Consider the following 21,959-nt stretch of genomic DNA (forward strand, 5'->3'; position numbering starts at 1 on the left):
TCAGTGTACAAATGGTGTTAACCTTTGTGAACCCACAGTGCTTCCAAGGATATTGATGTGCAATTTTTTGTGTATGTTTAGCCACACTTAAAATTTAGAATAGTAGGCAGAAACCAGCACAATGTTGTAAAGCAATTATCGTCCAATTAAAAATAAATAAATTATAAAAAGAAAAAAATGCACTGAAGAGGAAATGAATAAAAATCTAGTACAGAAAAAAAAATTAGAAAAGTAAACCAGAGGAGCTTGCTGCTCTCTAAGGAACAACATAGTTCTTAATTTTTATGTCTAGAATTCATACTAAGAATTTTGACATTGCTTTCCTAAAGAGACTAAGGCTAATTAACATACACTGCCAGGTTTTCTCCCCAGTTGTGATTCTTCTACATCATAACTAATATTGCATGCTGAAATAGAAAGAATAGTCAATTGTGTGTGCATGTAGCCATGTGACATAAACAACTTATTATTCTTTAACAGAGCTCACATATGGGACACAGAATTGAGGTTGGTCTTTGGATAACATCATCATCAAGATTGCAGAAAGTAAAGTAGAAGGTGCCTCTTGTTCCCAGGATTGCCAGATCGCTGGCTCTGTTGCCTCTGTACAGCAGCGAGATTTAATGAAATGCCCATGATGCACGTCTCGGGAGCAATGCATCTTGCGCACGGTGGGGGTCTCTCTTCCCCTCCTGCGCTCCTGTAACTCCCATTAGTGTTAATGGGGGTTTCGCAAAGTGCATCGAGGGGAAGAAAGACCCCAAAGTGATAAGGATTATGTGTTAGAAATCACCATATACTTTTTTTTCCTCCTTCTCCCCACCACCCCACCTTTTGAAAATCTACTGAATGAAAAACAGCTCTGAGAGAACCTGAAAAAGGAAAGAGCAGGCAGCAGGCTGAACAGCTGAAGAACCCACTGGGATGCTCCAGCTAAGCCAAAATTTCTCTTGTTTTTAGCCCAGGTTTTCTTTCTTCAACCTTTTGGGATTGAGCCTAAGGCTGAGCAGCATGGGGAACGCACAGGAGCCTCCACAGGAGTAACCAGCTATTTAGATCCTTTTACCTCCTGGCCAGTGGCTGTCGGGGAGGGCCTCGCCTGTGAAATGATGTCATCCTCTCTTTGCTCTAATTCCTTGACTTTTAAACTGACACTGACGGACTGCACAGGGCGCAACATTTGACCCAGTTAGCAGTTGATTTAATCTGACTAGAATGTTTCAACTTCTAAATCCCTATTTGTCTAAATAAGTGGTTTTTAAAGGAAATCAGTCACTTTATTATTAAGTAATTTTTTCTAAAAAAAAAATTTTGACAATGTTGGGAGTGATCTGTCCAGCCAGAGTGCCCTCTAGTGTCCATTCATAGAATTTCCTTAATACATGCTTTGAGGGGGAAAATGTAATAAGGGTGGCCACAGAGCATGGTTAGTTCTTGGTTGGATTCCTAGGCACGTGTACGCCCGTGCTGGCTTCAGTGATGAGTGCCCCCATGCAAGAGAGAAGTCAGTAAGGTGTCTGTTTCTCTGTCTCCCTCTTCCTTCTCTCCCACCTTTCCTTTTCCCCTTTTTTTAATCCTTAGAAAACAAGGGAAAAAATTTAATAAGAGGATTGTTTTTTTGGTTGTGTATTCTGGTCCTTATTTATAATATAAATATAATGGAAAAGTAGTGTCTTACTTCCTAAATAGACTCCGTATTATTCAGATTTTCTTTGGGGCTTGAAAAAAATGTTTCAGATACTAAAAAGAATTTTTTAAATTTCTAGTAAACCTAAGACTTTGTGTAAATCACAAACTCTGTGTAATAAGATGAATGCCTTCATGACATGCTAATATGACCAACTGTGTTGGAATTGTCAGGGAGCCTGCTGTTTGAGAGTCATATAACAAAACTAAGATGACAACCCCGATCCACCATGCATCTCCACAGTTATCCCCTCAGAATTCAAAGATGACATTCCAGTGATGGAAGTTGTCAGCACGTGTATGTTCTGCCTGGTTAGTGAATACACGGACATCTTATTGATATTACTTGCATTCTTTTTGCGTTAACTCATCAAAACTCAATTATCATGAAATTAAAAACAGGAAACAGTTCTCAGTGTAACAAAAGCAGCCAGTGTATTTAACTCTGCGCTATTTCAGGCAACCCACATTGTATAAGTGACAAAGCATTTATTACCCAGTTTATTGTGGTATTACAGAATGGAGAGCGCTAAATAATCAATCAGTTAATGGTCTGTATGGCAGTTTGAGCACATCACATCCATTGTGCTTATGCTGTGAGAAGGATGAGCTGATAACTCCAGTGTATGTTGCATGTTTATTCAGAGTCTAATGTCCTAAACTAGGGCTGACAGAAATCTTGAAAAATGCACCTTCAGCACTGACAATTTCAAAGTTGCTAAAATATTTTGGAAATAACTTTGAGAGGCTTTGGGTACAAAAGTCCTCAAAGATAAGAGCCAGAATTATCTGTTAGACTACTTTCAGTTTATTCTCTTCCTTTAACTAGCTTTGCATTTTAAAAAACTTAAAAAAAATTTTGTTGTGTTATCTTGTTTGTTTATATTTGTATCTTATCTCCTTTATTATTATTGTTCTTATGCCCAGTGCTTATTTCTGCAGTTTCAGTACAAATTCTGTGCTTATTTCACAGCCTGTTTATCATATCTCATGCATATTGCTCATTATGCAGGGAGGCTGATTTACCTTCAAAACATGTTGCAAGTGGGCTTAGGTTTGTTATGGAAAATAAGTGGGAAGTGACTTCGGTGCTGGTTTGAAGAAACTTACTGCAGTTGCAAGTTTTAGGTAAGAACAAGAGAGGGAGAGAGGAAAAAGAGACATTCAAAATCACATCTTTTTGAAAAGGGTCCTTAGATGAGAGCAAGAAGTAGGATTCTTGTGTGGATGTAATAAAGTGTTCTTTGAATAAGGACAGATTTTTTTTTTAAGACCATTTTGGCCCTCTAGTTACTATTGGTTCATTTAAAAATGAGGGCCCATTACAGGAAAACTAACTCTTGTTTTCTCTTTCTTCTTCCCAGGAGATAAAAGCACCGATTATGCTAATTTTTACCAGGGTTTGTGGGACTGCACAGGAGCTTTTTCTGATGAACTGTCATTTAAACGTGGTGATGTGATTTACATTCTTAGCAAGGTAAGCAGATACACCAGTATGACAACTGTAAAGGGTGAATACAAAGCTGGATTTTTATCCATTTGGATCGAGGACACTGGGGAAAATTGCCAACTGGAATTCTTCTAGATCCCTGTTAACAATTGGGAGTTCACCATAATTAATTATTTTGTCAAGTGAAATATAATCAAGTTTTAAACACAATCAGATAACAGGATTCAACTTAACAGTGTGTTTACCTATCACTTCAGCCTTTGGCTCCCATCCACATACTGCCTTCTCCAGAAACAATATACTTATGTGAAAGTTAACATTGTAAGGTATTAGGTTATTTATTATGTTTTTCTTTTCTCTTCCTTTTTATTCTTATGTGTGCTTATTCTGATTTCGTCTGCCATTCACTACTGGAAACACTGTGTTTATAGAACAAGTTTTTCATCTTTATGTAAATACATCGGGTGTTCCGACAATTTAAAAGCAATACTCTTCTATTCAGACAGGTGTAGGTAATTTTTTTAAGTTTAGCATAATTGTATTTGTAAACGTAATAGCAAAGTGTATTGCTATGAACTCATCCTTATGTATTAAAAAAAAATCATTGTTTCTGTCTCTTAAGATACTGGATTATTCAAAATCTTTCTGTCCTTAGATCTATCTAAAAGTCGAGTTTCCTAATTGATTATACTTCTAAAGACATGCGTGGGTTCCTTTAGTTTTCATATTTTAACTTTGCCTGCTGTAATATGGGGATTAAAATGATCTCCCACAGTCTGCTTCATGAGGCCACTTTAGAAACAAACAATATATAGAAACTATTTAAATATAGATAGAGAAATATTATATAAATTAGAAGTTTAGAAGTTTAGTGTTCTTTGTTTATTCAGTTCAGTTCAGTCGCTCAGTCATGTTCGACTCTTTGCGACCCCACGAACCGCAGCACGCCAGGCCTCCCTGTCCATCACCAACTCCCAGAGTTTACCCAAACTCATGTCCATTGAGTCGGTGATGCCATCCAACCATTTCTTCCTCTTTTGTCCCCTTCTCCTCCTGCCCCCAATCCTTCCCAGCATCAGGGTCTTTTCAAATGAGTCAGCTCTTCGCATCAGGTGGCCGAAGTATTGGAATTTCAGCTTCAACATCGGTCCCTATTGGAGAAATATTTTTAACCTTTAGGCAAGGTAGTAGTATGACTTATTAGATACAGAAGAGAATTTGGAAATAAGATCACTTATTGAATTTAAACACTAGTTGATTGGTGTGTAAAATCATACACAGAGAATCATAGAACATTTGAGTGAGAGACCTTTGGGCTCGTCTGTCTATCCTCGGTTTCACAGATAAGTGAACTTGCGTCAAGAAAGTGCCAGAGCCAGTCCTTTAACCAGGCGTCTTGACTCCCAGACCAGGGCTTTCTGCTCTTGTTTTTTTTCTTGCGCTTTTATCAATCTTCCTACCTTTCCCTCTTTCTTCTCCCCCACTCCCCTTCTTTCCTTACTTGTATTTAATTTGTAACCATCATAAAGTACCTAAAATATGCAAAGGCCCATTCTAGGCACCCGGAATCCAAAAGAAATGAGATATAAACACTTGTAGATTACTGGATGAAAATAGTAAATACAGCCATCTGTGATCATTGCTAGCTCACGTGCCCAAGTAAGACCTGTTCCTTATTTCTCACAGTCCTCTGCTCACTAGTGTAAGTTTTTTGTTTTTATAGAAGGATGCTTTCAGTTCTTGGAAGCTATAAACAGCCATGTCACAACTGTTGGATTAAGCCTACTACAGAGCATTCAATAGTCCTGTGTTAAAATGACAGCTTTTTGAGTCAGTTACTTAATATAGAAAGCAAACTGATTAGTTTCAGTTCTTGACAAGAAACTTTCTTGGAATCATTCCTCAAATTTACTTAGCTCACAGATTCTTTCACCAATTTAGCTGCATAAAATTCAATTGTGTGTAAAATTGCATATAAAATTAAAAGGTTGATTAGCTTCCACTTGGAATTTCAGACTATAGGGATAAATGGCATGCAGCCATTATATTTGTGTGGTAAAATATGAAACTTACAAAGCCCATGTGGGTTTGTTCCTGAAGCTTTCTTTATGAATCAAGTTGTCTTTGTTGCTGAAAGCCTCAGAGCACCAGCCTCTGGGACAGGCTGTGAAGCAAGCAGCGCCCCCATAGGCTTGTCTTATTTCTGCCATTGCCTCAGAAAATCATTTTCTGTGAATGTGAAATTGAAAGTACAGTTATGGGTGTGTATCATATATTTAGGATTCTGGGGAAGTCATTCCTTTTCTCCCAAACCTGTGGTGTGCAGATGGTAATTTTAGGTAGTGTTAGTGGTAATGAGCCTGCCTGCCAATGCAGGAAACAGAAGAGACGCAGTTTCCATCCCTGGGTTGGCAAGACTCCCCTGGAGGAGGACACAGCAACCCACTCCAGTATTCTTGCCTGGAGAATCCCATGGACGGAGGAGCCTGGTGGGCTACAATCCATAAGGGTCGCATAGAGTTGGACACGACTGAAGCGACTTAGCACACACACGCATTCACGTCGTAAAGCTGTTAGGTGATTAAAGTCCAGCTCATAAGAATATTGTTGTTGTTGTTCAGTCTCTCCGTCGTGTCCAACTCTTTGTGACCCCATGGACTGCAGCACTCCAGGCTTCCCTGTCTTTCACTATCTCCTGGAGTTTGCTCAAACTCATGCATAGGGAGAATATACTCCCATCTAAAATTTCTAAATGCTGTTATTTGGGCTGACCAAAAATACTTCCTTTATCAACCTTTCACACAGTTTAAAGTTCCACTGTCAGCATTTCCTGAGATGCCTTCTGAAGGTGGGCATTTTTTCTGGAACTCATTTTGGTTTTTGAAAGAAGAGACAAGACTTCGTTAGCTAGCACATTGTCACCATTGGCTGGATGAGTAAATATCCATATTTACCCAGCTGTGGACCTAGTAGAATCAACCAGGTTGGTCTTAGTGAGGGTGAAGGAAAGGACACTTAGTTTTCTCTCAATGGAATTTGAACACATTCAGGGCTATTAATGAGCATCTTAGCTATTTGTTGTCAGGTTGCTTTGAGGTTCAGGATATATTTGTGAAGACTTTTACTTCCTCATTTGGCTTTCGATGAGTTCAGATAGGAACCTCTGATTATTCTCTAATTTTATATTTGCTTTGTCTTCTAGTTCTTATCAAAGTTTTGGCAAGCATAGACCATAATTTAATATCGTAAATTTATTTAATAGGTGAACGATGACAGCAGCTTGAGTGCTAAGTATCATTATAAATTCAGATCTCAAGGTCCTTAGTAGAGAGAAAAAATTGCTGGAAAGGACTAGTCTCTAGATCAAGGTGGAGCTGATGCTATGAATTAATCGTTTTTTTTTTTTTAAGTACAGTAGATAATACAAATCACTAGCATTATTATATACCTAGAAATTTGTTTAATCTTTCTCAGAGTTATATTTAGATTTCGTGGTGATGAAATGAAATTTACCAATTAAATTTATTTTTTTACACCATCTAGTGGCTCAGAATGAGTGGTGCAGGTAATTGCAGCTAATGTGCACAAGCAAAATGATGTCATAAATCCAACTTTAAATCTAGCTATGGGTTATTACTTTCCTATCTCATGTCAATAAAGTATAAGCATTAATCATGAAAATTCTTCTCATCATTCTGAATTAAATGTAAAAATTGTATACTTAAGGAAGAATGCATTTTAAGGGGTCTAACAATATTTATAGAGACATAAAAAATGTGTACTTAGTTAAAAAAATTAGTTCCATGACTTGTGTAATAAAAAATACCATTTAAAAGATTTCAAAGAAATACAAGTTGCTTTCTATAATTAACTGATCTATAGTTTGTAATAAATAATTATCAATGATTTGACTTACTTTCTGGTAGATTGTCAGTTCTGAAGACAGTCTTTTAAAAAAAGGCACACGAGGTAGTTTAAGAAAAGATTCATTCTTTTCGATATAAATATTTAGACAAATCAAGAAATAAAATGGCATGTACTATAATAAAGAGTATTTTAATTTTGTAAATATAATGACAAAACAATTTAGCTAGTTTGATAATCAGGCTTGCTTTATTAAAATTCTCTAATATAGTTTGATTTTAAAATTCAGCCTTTTCGGGTTTTTTTTTTTTCCTATTACTGCAAGGAAGCCTTGATGGGGTGTCTGCTGTGCTCAGTCTGCTGTGGGTGATTTATTTATTTCAAGCCTCTTTTGAGAGTTATACAAATCTTAGCTTTCTTTCTTTTTTCCTTCTGGTGAAAATAAAATGTTACAATAAAGAAGGAAGAGAAGGCAGATCCTCTGCCCTTCCCCCTTCCCTTTTTAACATTTTCCAATTAGTAGCTGTCACGTGACCCCTGGCTGAGCCAGCCCTCCTTCAAAGTGTCTGGCATTTTCTTAGTTTTAACCTTTGAACCTCACTAATAATAAATTCAAGTACTGTTTGCCTAAAAACACAAGACTATAACTTATTGCTTACAATTCTTTTCATATAACATCACTGCTGTTTTTTTAATGTGTTAAAACATTTTATATATTTCAGTAGTTCAGTGGAGATTTAGAAATCTTTTTCCCTCCTCCCTAAAGTGAAAGATATTTATAGGGATGAATGAAAGTGAAATATGTAATTTTTATGAGATGGTTAGGTAGCATGACCAACTCAACGGACATGAACTTGAGCAAACTCTGGGAGATAGTGGAGGACAAGGAGCCTGGAGTGCTATAGTCCATGGGGTCACAAAGAGTAGGACACGACTTAGCGACTGGACAACAACAGTGACAACTGCCTTGTTAGTGAAGTTATTCTGAAACACAAAGCCTAGATTCAGGTTTATTAGATGGGGAAAATAATATTAGAGGTTGAAAATCTTTTTGTTTTTTATTATTTTTTATGAATCAGTTTGTTTAAAATTGTGCTAAATCCTTCTACTGGTTTGCATTTCAATTTTGTTATCACCTTAAATAGACATAATATCATAATTAATAGTTTTATCCTAAAATTGTATTTATATATAAAGTTTTATAATTTTGATAGCAGGATCCAGGTTATATAGCTGTAAGCATATTCCATAGCCCTGCATACCTCTTGGGTTATGTTATTCTACTTGCTGTTCTGGATTTACATCGCTATTAGTTTATCTTTCAATCTGTACTCACCAGTAAATTGCTAACCACATTCCTATTCTTACTTTTAAGGCAATAAATTATTTTTGGAGACTTAATGACAGAAGAGCTATGCTTCAGCAGGAAAGAGGCATGCTGCTTTGTCTGCTATTAACAGAAAAATAAGAGAGTTAAGAATCCTGGAATATTTCATCTTGTTTACGACACATGTGACTTGGGCTTTTTGAGACATTTCTTATTAAGTCAAAAACAGGAAATGTAGGTTGTCAGTGTTCACTAATATACAGTAAAAGGGCGTTTTTTAGTATTCATTGTTCAGAGTTTCAAGCATTGCCTCCCTTTGTAACTATGACTTTTTCCAGTGATTGGTGAATTGTAACTGTCACTGATCATTTGCTTTATATTGTAAAAATTTAAAGATTCTGTTACTAGGGCTATTTTGGCTTTAGACCTACCAGAAAAATAAATAAAATGAAAGTCTTGCTGAGCTCTACTGGCAGAGGGAAATGCAGAGTTACTTTTTGGCATTCTTAGTTTTTTCCTTTGTGACTATCTGACCCGGTGTGCCACAAATAGCAAACTCCTGCTGAAGAGTAACTAGGACATCTCAATATAGGATATACATGGTGATACTGAGCCAGTTCCCCAAACGTTATCTGTCAAAGAGTAACTAGGACATCTCAATATAGGATATATGTGGTGATATTGAGCTAGTTCCCCAAATGTTATCGTGTCTTACAGTCTTTGGGGAAGGAGGAGAAGTATTTGTACTTGTTGCTGGTTGTTTGGATCTGGTGGCATTTAGTTTCTGTGCTGTCCGTCTGGGCATCTTGTGGACTGGGGTACCGTGCTGTCTCATGGGCAGGCCCAGCTCTCCCTAGTGGTGATCAGCAGTGTATGGAAACACACTACGTCAGAAGATGTTCTCATTCCACTCATGGGACTCCTCTTGTTACCGACTTGCAAAAGCCATGCTCCAGTACTTCCTGATGTTCTCTTATCCTTCATTCCAGGAAAATGTTGACAGATGAAAGGGGAAGGTGCCTGCAGGAGGCAGGCCATCAGGCCCCAGTAGTGGTTTGAGGGGTAAAGGAGAAACCAGAGGGCCATGTCAGAGAGGCAGGGTACCCAGAGATGGCAGTGGAAGGGCTGCCGTGGTTTAATTCTGCATGGAATAAGCAAAGGCTTTTCAAGGACAAAACAGAACAACAGTAAAGCAAAGTGCCATGTTGTTAATTAAAAAAAAACTCAAATGGAAAAATCCATGAATTGTTACACCCTTCTGCTCTCCGCACACAAAAAAATCAAGAGCCCACTCAATGTCTATATGGCACACTTTTACTCTTTGAGATGTCTCCCACCTGACCCCTTTAAAGGTCCGATTCCCTTTGGAACAGCCCTTAGTAATCAGGTTGAGTTATGTGTGCTGTGCTCAGTTGTGTCCCACTCTTTGCAACCCCATGGACTATAGCCCACCAGGCTCCTCTGTCCATGAGGATTCTTCAGGCAAGAATACTGCAGTGGGTTGCCATGCCCTCCTCCAAGGGGATCTTCCCAAACCAAGGATAGAACCCAGGTCTCCTGCATTGCAGGCAGATTCGTTACGGTCTGAGCCACCAGGGAAACCTAGGTTGCTTAGAGCATGCTCCAAAATGCTGTTTTTTGTTATCCTGGTATTTTGCTGTACCAGTTAGTGGGAAGGCAGAGGGAGGGGATAAAAAAATACTCGTTGCATACCTCCAATACCCTCCGATTCCTATGATAACCCTGTGAAGGGTAAAGTATTATAATTTTGCAGATGAGAAAACTAATGCTCAGTAAGCTTATTATGTAGATCACCCAAGGATAGCAGCTAGGGAGTACCTTCTCCTGGAATCAATGCAGATCTGATTCTGAAGGCTTTTCTCTTTCCATTTTGCTCCACCTGAGTAAATGGGCCATGACTGGGATTATTCATTTCCCTCTCTCAATTGCTTGAGGTTGATACTGTGTCTTAAGTATTTTTGAATCCTAATATCTAACAGCATGACAGATAGATGTTTAATATATGTTTATGAAAATATAGTTAAAAATAGGAAATAATCCTGAACTTCTTGAAAGAATTTAGAATCATAGAATCGTAGAGATAGGGGAACCTTAGTGCCAACTTTATAGATCTTGAGGCTCCACATAATTGGAGGAAAATAAATAAAAGACGAATGGAAAAAAGACTGCCTCTGTGGAGATCTTAAAAGACAATGGAGTTTCTGTACTTGAACTTCCTGAGCTTCTTGGCAGTCAGACTGGAAAGGGGAGAGTCAAGGAGCTAATGTTAATCCTAAAGGAGGAAGCTTGGCTTTTCCCAGCACTGGCTACTTTAAAAAAATCAGACGAATTTCTAGAATCTTCACTGATTATCTGACTGCAACAACTTTATGTAATAAGAATGACAGTGTCAGATATTACCCTCAACCAAAAAAATTTATAGTAAATATAACATAACAAGAGATTGCATAGAGGTAATTCTGTGAAGGGCTTCCCAGGTGACTTGGTGGTAAAGAATCCGCCTGCCAGTGCAGGAGATGTGAGATCGATCCCTAGGTCGGTAAGATCCCTTGGAGAAGGAAACAGCAACCCATTTCAGTATTGTTGCCTGGGAAACCCCATGGACGGAGGAGCCTGGAGAGCTACAGTTCATGGGGTTGCAAAAGAGTCGGACATGACTTAGCGACCAAAAAAAAAAAAGTTCTGTGAGGGTCCAAATGTATAATAAATAGACATTAATTTATGTTAAGTATCTAACTGAATTATTGTGGAGTCTCAAAAGTGATATATATGTGAAAAAAATCTTCCCTTAAACAACTTGGAGATTGCCTAAGGTCACATACCTAGTTAGTAACAAGCTGGAGACTCTGGATCTTCTGAAAAAATAATCACAAGAAAAAGAAACTGAAAAAACAGCAGACTTTCCCTCAGATGTGCCACACTGTTTCTGCCTTTTAGGCTTCTGTTTTAACCTCTTCAGTACTTACAGTAAATTCAACTGAAGCTATTTCTTCAAAGAACTAGAATTATGTGGTCTCAGTTCTGCAGGGGAATTGGTATCTTTCTTTCTGCAAGTGAAATTTAGGCTCTTTAAACAAGATATCCTATATAGCACATTGGAAAATGTCATAGGCAACAGCCAGCCATAAGTAGAAACAACAGACTTCATACTGTGAAGCTAAACATACTTCAGAACAGATATTTGTTTAGTCATCACTAAACTTATTCAAGTATGTCCTGTGTACACAAAGAAACGATACTCCTATTGGAAATGACACATCTTAAGAAAACATGTAGGAGAGTCAACTGGTGTGTCATCCACAATGAAGGAAAGCATGTTTCATCATGCAGTAAATATTTATTGAACATCATTTACATGTCCTGGAGTGTGGGCCACACAGACTAGGTGTAAAACATTGCCATGATCTCAGTGAGTTTGTACTTTTTAGTTGAAGGGACAAAGCTAAAGTATATAAACTCCACTGAGGAATAAATGCTCAGCTTGAAATGGGGGATGTAAGTATGGATTAGATAATTCAAAGAAAAATTGATGAAATCTTGATAACCTGAGTCAGGCTTTAGTCGCTAGATAGGTTTTAGATGAGGGAGGGGAGACATCCCCTGGGAAGGGAGCAACACATACAGAGGCGGAACTGAGTACAGCATGGAAGGTTGGGCTTCAGGACCAGAGCGGTGAGAGGAGGATGTGGCTACATCCACATCCACACCCTTTCATCCCACAGGGTAGGAAGAAAGCAAGCTGAGGGGTTTGTAGTTAATGCATTGGATGGGGCAGTGGTTAGTATACATTCTTGAGCAGCCAGGTGAGCTGACAAAAGCAATTTCTAGGAAGAACAGAGAAGCAGAGTCAACGACACAGTAATCCAGGGTAAGGTGATGAAGGTCTGAACTAGAACAGTTAACAGAGTCATGTATTAGTTAGTGTATACACTGAGTACCAAGGCCACCTGCTGCTGAGCGTGATTTGCTCTTTCTTTGCCTAACAATATCTACAAATCATCAGTCTGTGTATCAGTTATTGCTTTATGGTATTGTAAATGTTGACTGGGTAGAAATTTGAATTAAATGTGTCTTGACTCTGGAACATAAACTAAAATTGATCACAGGAATTAAGTCCTTACTATCACCTTTCTTGCTTATCTTCTATCTCTCTTGCTTTAAAAATGGATTTGCAGTGCCTGGAGAAAAAAATAGGAATTCTTTGAGTTAGAGTAACTCAGACTCACAGCTGCATAGTAAATTATAAAGTAATGAGGTTGGTTTCCGTAAGTTGCTAAGAGACTTAGGGTGTTAAAGCAGGTTCATGAATGGTGATTTTCAAACATAATGGAGGAGCTTAGAGATTGTTAGTGTCCATTTCCTCATTTAAGGAATGAGGTTAGGAGACTGAGAGTCAAGCAATTACTGTGTAAATAATAAGAGTAAAATGTCGAGGTTGTCAAGTTCCTGTTGTGCATTTTAAGAGAACTTTTGAAATGATGGATGTACAAGAAATGATTCCTATAAAGTTTCTAATCAGAAACAGTAAAAAGGAAGAGATTGAAGAGGTAGCCTTGAAGAAAAAATGTTTCCATATTTTAAATAGTTATCTAGTTTTCATGATACTACAGTGTTCATGAACAATTTGAAAAATTGAAAGTATCACAGTGAGTAGTTGGAAAACGATGGTAAAGTCCACTCGTTCTGAAACTCAGTGTAGTTTATATTTTGTGAATAAAATTACCTTTATTTCTGCAGAAGACTGGTATGCTTTTAAGCACAGATATATGTTTGGAGAAAGGAATATAGTCTTTTAACCTTTCTAACACCTGTTGCTTTCAGACAGATTGGTAACTCCTTCTGAAAAGGGTGGTACATCACAAAATCTTATTAATGTTCCAAGTTTCTGTTAAGACAGAATTCTTTTACCATATGGTTTGTAGAAAGTGGATTAGCATGCTTGAGAAATGAGAATCATGGTGCTGAAAAGGATTTAAGGAAATGCTGGGGTCTTATTGGGGCGGGGAGGGGGGGTTGATGGTGTCCTTATTTAAGTGTAAAATAAAACACCAGCAGAGAGAGAAGATTTAGTTAACAATTAAACACAGACATACCTTTGCTATTGTGTTGGATAAAGTCTCTATTTTTTTTATCAAAACTAGTCCTTTTTTCCTACCTTTCTACATAATCACTTTAATTTATTGTTTAATAATGATTATTTGAGGCATAAAATTTTAACTACAAAATAAAAACTCTTTTAATGATGCAAAAACTGAAAACAGAGGCATTGGATCACAACTGTTCAGTGTTGCTTTCTCATTATTTTCTCGAATTATTGGGCAAGTTTGGTGCTTTTGCTTCTGTGACTGCCACATTACATTTTTGCCTTGAAGCCATCCGTTTTACAGATATTGAATTTCTTTTGAGTACTATTTTTATACACTAAGCATCACTACACCTCTGGATCTTGATAGCATTACCGCAGGAGGAGAAAGAAGCTTTGTGTTAGTAATTACCTAACATTGTCAGAAGCTGACTGCAGGCCTCTTTCTAGTGATAACAGAATAACCGCATAATGTAGCTTTATAGCACATGATTAATAGAAAATAATTACACGTCCTACAAAGGGATGCAATATTTCTTATAAATTGACTAGAATGGTTTCCTGTAGATTAAAGGACTCTTCATTATTTTATCAGTCCTCCTGAAGTACAGTCACTTGCCTATGTTAGCATTTCAGTTGATATTAAGAGCTGCAGAGGGTGAAGGATACCAGATGGCAGACCTTCTTGTACCTGAGATCTCGTTCGTGTGCCATCAAGATGACATGATGCTCCCTAACCTTTCAGAGATTTAGATGGCAGCCTGGTATGATTTTTGTCTCTTTATTTTTTGTTTATTAACAAGGTGAGGTTTGAGGGCTGTTGTTTTTTTTTTCATGACCCACCTGTGACTTTTAAACCAGTACTTCAGTTAGTATGTGGACAGCGAGACAACATTGTATGGATTGCATTATTTTCCACTGTAAGTAATATATCATTCATAATCACATTTGTTTGGGGGCAGCAAACAGGGAAGGCAGAGGAAGGCATATTTTCTTCCTCCCAAGGAAATCATGTGTGCTATTGAATCTGCAGGCTGAAGTTTAGGATACCATACTCCAAGAAGCATCTTCATTCCAATTTATAGGCTGCAAATGGTTTAATTGGGATTCATGTTGCTCAGGAGGCTCATACAGAGGATAGTAATGATAAAAGTAAAAGCTTCTGTGTTTGCAGTCTCACCGACATACTCTAATGGCTGCAGTGTAAATCCATAAATTTGCCTACTAGATTTTTACCTCGCTATATTTTATCTTACCTCTTAATTCCACACAGGAGTGCTATATGGAATTCTTTACAAATGTAGAGTAATAAACATTCTGGTTTTTTATTTTTACTCTTTTCTGATTTAAACCTGTGATATTTTAGAGTACTTCTACAAGGTGTGTATTTCGTAGGCTTTTCAATTATTTTAAATTAATTAAGTGAAGCATTTAGGATTATTTTAGCCTAAAACTTAATTTTTTTCTAGAATATGACTTGTAAGGGATATGTTTACAGCTGAATAAACTCCTCTGATGTTTACTACTATACTCTATTGAATGAATCTTCTCAGTTACTGTCATGTAAAATTCTCTCATGTGTGAAGTCCTTTGTTGAAGTGATTTGTTGGAAATCAGCTTCTTAAATTTGAATGTGAGTGAGCTTTTTGAGAACAATAATATGTACTTAAATGAGAGTACAGATTATAATTTCAAAGCAGAATATTATAAAGTAATATGAACTTTCTGGTTTATAGCTTGAATCTAAACATTGAAATCCAGATTGCAGGCTATTCTCTGAAGGCAGGATTGAGTCGTCCTGTACCGTCTCACTAAATGTATTCTGTTTCTGTTTCCACCCTTTGGAGGCCTAGTTCCTTTACACTTTCCAAATAATCAGTTGGAAAAAACTTAGATGGGCATTGGATAAGAGCTTTCACGCTTAGACTTACTCTGTTAAGTATTCATTTTGAAATCTTACACTGTGGGCCTTTGGCCTCTGCAAGGTGAAATACATTTGTTTTGTTAAGCGTTAGGCTCTAATTGTATTCATTGCCTTAAAAATTGAAAAGGGCAGTTTTATTAGGTACCTATTAGGATATAATGGTTGCTATAATGATGGCTAATCATAGCTTTCAGTAAGTTGGTATTTTCTTCTGATAAATATATTCTGCACAGATTATAGTCATCATCATTGAGTTCTGGGCTTCAGACTATTTTCATTGTTTAGAGAATTTTGTCAACTAAGTTCACACTATCAGGAAACTTTTGAACTGAAAATCTTGAGTCTACTGTTTCATTAGACTGTGCCCTCATTAGAATCAGGTCTTCCCTCCCTCTCCCCAGCCTTTTCCTTCCATCTTATTGTTACAGAAAAAACCTGATTCTGATACATCCCATTGTTTTAAAAGTACTTATCAATTTTAATCCTGTAATCTCTTTATTGATAGACTACATATCAGTACACACCTAGGAATTTCTACATTTGTGTGGAAGAATTGTATGATTTTCCTTTCTGATGGTCAATAGCATAGTTAGTCATCAGTACAATACAATATAATAGTTAGTCATCAATACAAACATTAAGTCTGTCCTGGGTATTAACATTCCCTCCCCACATATAACTTGATATGCATATGCACATTTATCTATGACTCAGATGTTAGAAATCATTGCCTATTGAATTACTTTGGGGATTGATTTTAAAAATCTATCTTCTATGAAAAATTAAATTTGGGTCCTACGGTGCTTTTTCAGACTGTTGCTTTTGGAAGATATTATTCTTGAAACTTGTAATTCATTTTACTTTGTTTGTATCTCACTAAACATAAATAAATTTGAGATAAAAATACATTAGTCAATCTGGCAGACAAATGAACGTTAGGTACAGTTTTCACGATGCCTGGAGCCAGTGGTGTGTCTTCAGTTTAGCAAAGGGAAGAAAACGAGGCCCAGGTTCAGCTCACAAGCAAAATAAACGCAAAAGTGACTCATCAGTCACTCTTTTTTACAGCTGGATTAATATTTTGCCGTTATAACTTGAGATACTTTTATTTCCTATTGATCCTCCCCGTAAGGGTGAATCTAATGCCACCTTTAAATTCCTTCTACTCATCCTTTACCTAGTGTACTTTGTAATCAATCAGAGGAACAATAAATGCCTGCAGGAAGCTTCTGAAAAGGAGCCCTTTTGTGAATTCTGTTGGAAAGACGGTTTGGGGATATCTTATTAGTGTTTCCTAATTCTCTAATTTATCTGTTTAAAATGGCTACTCTCATGTATTAGATTTTCCTGAGAAAGAGCATACCTTTACAATCTAAATCATTTTTGGTCGTATGAATTTACCTAGGAATTAAGTCTTTTTTTTGTGAAAGAAAAAAAAAAAAGACTGTCCTTGCTAGATGATAAGCTCCTTGAAGGCAAAGATAGTTTCCTAAGGATTCTGGCAGTGATCTTGGAGCCTCTAGCACTGTGGTCTGCATATAAAAAGGTGTCCCCCAGGCTGTGTGTGTGTGTGAGCGAGAGAGACAGACAGACAGACATGGGGAGAGAGAAGGGAAAGGGGCCCAGAGAGCCGACTTCCTTATGTAATTTCATTTACCAGGTTCCTATCCTAAGTGACTGTTTCTATTCTACACCGTGAAATAAACAGGCTTTGTTTTCTATGTTAATTTAAACCTTTGCTTAACAGCATTTTTAAAGTGTCCGAAAACAAAAAAGATTAAAATGTTTCAATTTGCAGCTAAAGCTCTTATAACTTTATAAAAAGAAATAACATTTCTAAGAAGTTGCATACAAATGACATTGTACTTACACCAGTCTAAAGGTTAATATTGCATATTGTTTTCAATTAGGAATACAATAGATATGGCTGGTGGGTAGGAGAAATGAAGGGAGCCATTGGCCTGGTGCCGAAAGCCTACATAATGGAGATGTATGATATTTGAGAGTCCTGGGTAAGTACATTTTAATCCAATATTCTATAATAGCTCATATGTTCTCTTGGTCTCTGCGTCATGAGTCTTTGCTTTTTTAAAACTCTTTGTAGTTTTCTGATAACACAAAGATTATGCTTCCAAATCATTATCTTCTTTTACAAAATCTGGTTTAGTTTTTAAAATAACTTCATAGAATTTACTTTGGAAATAGATTATTTAGAGAAAGTCCCTTTGTTAATAACCAGCTGTTTTCACAACCTCCTCCTCTTTAGTAAAATACTACTTTTATGGTCTTTCTGAGGAGCTGAATTGACAAAATATTGAGTAAACATTCATTTTCTTTCCTTGGCTAAACATGTAATTTTTTTCTAGGCAGGGAAAATCAACATTTTGTCTGAAGAGAAAAATTAAAATGCAGCCTTCTCTTTCTGCTCGCAAAAAAGGAAGATTCCTCTGCTAATCTGCAAATCTTTTGGATTGAGAATCATTGTAAAAATATGAATGACAGTTCATAGCCTTTCTTTGTTTTGTTGAGAATCATTTGTCTTTGTTGTTTTATGCATTCATTATAATATTCCTCTGATGTGAAATTAAATGAAGGATATTAATGTAAATTAGAAGGAAGCAGTAAAGTTATACCTGTTGCTGTTTTGCAAAGAAATAAATTGATAGTTTTTATTTACTCATTTGATTTATGTGAGGAATTCAGCACTATTTTGTATGTATCACATAGTCATTGCTACTACTAGTATGAGTTGTAATTTCTCTTAATACTGGATATCAGTGTTTTTAGAATGTGAAATAGAATTTCAAGAAAATTTGATAGAATATATCTCACAAGTTTTTGATAAATGCTATCTAAAGAATGTAGCTTTGTTAAAACTTTCCAGATGAGTCACCTTAGTATTTATTTTTCACACAGTAGTAACATGTTTTCATGAAAGAATTTTTACTGATTGGCAAAAATTTTACTGATTTTTGCTTTATGTTAAATATAGCCATGAGAAAGAAGAATGGTAGAATTGCAAATGATAGTTGCTATCACCTTCTGCAACACATGTGCAGACCAGAACCATGGTTTGTACAAAGCCCTTTACCGGTAATAAATACCCTGGTTATATAATGGGCTTGCCAACATTTTCTACTGTAGTTTTCTTTAAATTTAATAAGACAAAAAATTTATGAGAGGCCCCATTCTGCCACGAATGAAATGGCATAAAGAATCTCAACGTATTCTCAAAATCAGAAGGCGTAACCGAGTACTTTTACCCTGCCTGATCCTTACTATGCTATTAAAGTCCAGCCACAAAACTACTACTCCAGACTTGAGAAGTACAACTCTGAACTTCTCAAAGCAATGAGAAGAGAAGGAAGGCTCAGAGAGGAGGGTGTGGAAATCATGGTGGGAACATCTACCAACAGGTGAGTGGAAGGGTGATGTCAGTCTGACACAGGAGGTGTACGTTGTACTCCAGAGCAAGGTTTGTGGAGTTATATTATTACTTTTTTATGTATGGTTGAAATCAAAGGTATTTTAAATGTCTACAAGGTACCAGTATGATGTATATATATCAAAATATACTACTGATTGGATAATTATTTGGAGTAAATATAATCTGCTAATAATGAATCCTTAATTAGAAGATACTACTTTTATGGAACTTTTCAGATCTTTGCTTTAAAGATAAAGATTCTAAACATGCAAATGAGTTGATAATATTTAAAAACCTCTAGTATTTATAAAAATTATCTACAAGTAATATTTCAGAGTTTATATTTTACTGTTATCCCCTCCCTAACCCATGTGATTATCCCCTCCATGTGATTATCTGATTTCACATATAAAAATATATCTATCAATTTGGGAGATTGTAGGTAAATTCTAGGTTATGTAAATTAGACATTGTCAAGTTAAAGCTTTCAGAAATTAATCTGTGCACTTGTTAATCTTGTTCTAATATAGAGCCATTAGAATAGATCGAAATCGTCTTGGCAAAAGTGAGACTCCAGAGGATGAATGTAGTGGATTGGTTTTCAAGACCTGAGAGATTGAAAAGTGAAAGCAATTGTGGGTTCCACTGAAAATGTAGACTTCCTTGTAAGGTATACGTTTTGTGCTTCTGATCCAAGTGAAGATTTTAGTCCTGGGCCAGTAGATGGCAGCAGCTTTTCATTGCATAGGAACCCACTTGGAAACCCCTCCCCCACTCTGGCACAGACTCACTCCAAACATGAAGTATTTAGAAGATTATTGCCTCCTTTTACAGTTAATCCAGGAGAGGGAGTCCTTTGCCAACTGATGCCAGATAGTCTCTGTGAATGGTGACAATACAGAAAAAACAAGTGTTACTTGTGTCCAGAGCTCCTCTGGCCTTTGTTCCTTTTTGCTTGCATATAGGTGGGAGATAAGAAAAGAAACAAAAAAATTTTAACTGGAATGACAGGAAAAACAATCATTACTTTCAACTCATGACTCCTTTGTATTCATCTGGTGAAGTCATTTGTATCATAGGAGGGAGAAAGTTTTCTTTACACCCTTGACAATATATCACACACTTTTCAAGATCATCATAATATCATTAATGTGAATTTAAACAACATTGCTTGTTAGAAAATGTGCTAATTGCTATGTTCTCATTATGTTTGCTTAGCTTTTATTTGTTTTTCTATGAACATTTAGAGAGCTAATTTTTTTCAAAGGTGATTGTAAGTCATATTTTACATAGCATTTTGCTTGATTATTTGCTCTGTACTGAATTTGTACTCTATTGCCATTAGATCTTACAATAATGTTCCACTCTGCAAATTTTTAAGGTTCAAATAAAGTTTAATTGTTTGCAAACTGTTATGATGCTAATAATTCAACAGCCTGCTGTGTTACTAATGAAATTACTTTGTTATGATTAATTTGGAAAATAGTGTGTTGATTGTAGTAATTAAGCACAACAAGGTGAAGTAAATGATTCTGATGCCATCTGGCCTCCAAACTGAATGAAGAAATGAAATAGGACTGTCATCTGAATTTATTCAAAGAAGTAAGGATAATACAGATGACTTCATTGCTATAGGATTCACATTTAACCACAGCTCACTCCATTCTGTTTTTGCCACTTGGTTATATATGACAGTTCCTTATATGAAAAAGAATGTTGTTTCGCCTAGCAATTGTTTTGACTACTTTATATTATTTTAAGTAGATTATTTTTATCTTGTGCTAATTTAATTACAGATAATTATATAAAGTATTATGGGATCATAGAAAATCACTTTTCAACCATCTGTAGGTGAAATCTCTGTATATGGAGGTTTTTTTGCTATTAGTATTGAATATAGTCTCAGAGATTCCATTCAGTTGTTTCTAAAATACTTCTAGAGAAAACTCTTGTAGTTCTTATGATTTCACTTTTCCTATGATTTCTTCAGTGTAAGCTATTGCTACTCACTTCATAGAGTCTGGTTCCTACCCCTAGCCAGGGTCATGATTAAAAATAGAACCCAGAGCTGAGTTATATATGTTATATATTAAAGATCCAGATTTGAAGTTCAGCCACTATAAGAAAACTTACCCTAACATACATGTAGTTTAAAATCTTGAACTTTCATCAATGAGACTGAGTAAAGCATTGTAAGAATTTTTGAATCATGCAAAGTACTTCTACATTTCAGATAAATCAGTTATTTATATTTCAGTCACTAAACAGAATTATAGACACAAACTGTATAGAGGTCACTTTTACTTCTCTTGAGTTCAGTAGACTCAGGAATATTGAAGAACAATCATATGGTAAAGGAAGAGGTGGTGAAGATTAAAATATGACCATACCATAGAAAACATAGGTTCACTCAGAACTTGAAGGAATCTAATCGATACATAACATAAAAACATTTGTTAAAATGGCTTAGTTTGAAAAATCCTGAGTATTCTGAAATTCAGAGAAATAAGTGGTATATATTATTAAATGATCTCTCTACGGATGTAACCTACATTCAAATGCATAACTTAAACAGTTGATCCTCTGGATTGGGAACAAGCAATTTCTGGACATCCTCAGCTTCAGCCAACAATGTCATCCACTGCCTTGTAGTTGAATTCTTCAAGAATGTTTGTTAGGACCTCTGATAATGTAACATTTTGCTTATGATGAAATAAATATTTATTTATTTGTAATTTATTTGTAATTACTATTTGTAATTTTATAACCTGCAATGACATTTCATTAACACTACTTTCCAGGGGCTTTTTCTTGTTTTCCTTGGCAGAATCTGCTCTATCATTGCTTGATCAGAAACATGATTTATTGCTGGCGGGGTACTTCATAGTATATGGTGTGTATCCAGTAAATGTTTATTAATTAACTGGTGTGCCATCCCACAGTATCTGAGATTTAAGAAGAAAAGAGCTTGACTTCTCTATACCTGGTGGAGAAAAATCCTTTTATCATTAGTTCATCCACTTTCTGACTGACAGCGTTCTTTTAGTCAAAAAAAAAAAAAAATCAGTCCCTTGTACTGATTCTTTAAAAGCAATTTCATTGTTCTCATTATACCATCAATAAGCGAATTGGATTAGGTTGTTGGTAACAGAATTGAGCGAGATAGTGAGTAACAGG

At 36.2% G+C, this 21,959-nt stretch overlaps 1 protein-coding gene across 1 annotated transcript in view; it reads left to right on the plus strand.

Annotated features, from left to right (window-relative positions):
• Positions 1-20,191, plus strand: part of SKAP2 (src kinase associated phosphoprotein 2) — a 169,156-nt gene extending 148,965 nt beyond the window's left edge. Inside the window, exons 11-13 of the mRNA XM_081536337.1 lie at positions 3,051-3,163; positions 17,266-17,367; positions 17,722-20,191. Coding sequence (XP_081392463.1) covers positions 3,051-3,163; positions 17,266-17,358 — 206 coding nt within the window. The 3' untranslated portion in view covers positions 17,359-17,367; positions 17,722-20,191. The remainder of the gene's footprint in view (positions 1-3,050; positions 3,164-17,265; positions 17,368-17,721) is intronic.
• The last annotated feature ends 1,768 nt before the right edge of the window (positions 20,192-21,959 follow it).

Source organism: Giraffa tippelskirchi, chromosome 10 (assembly GCF_054371585.1).
Source record: "Giraffa tippelskirchi isolate mGirTip1 chromosome 10, T2T-mGirTip1v1.2.pri, whole genome shotgun sequence".
Taxonomy (NCBI): domain Eukaryota; kingdom Metazoa; phylum Chordata; class Mammalia; order Artiodactyla; family Giraffidae; genus Giraffa; species Giraffa tippelskirchi.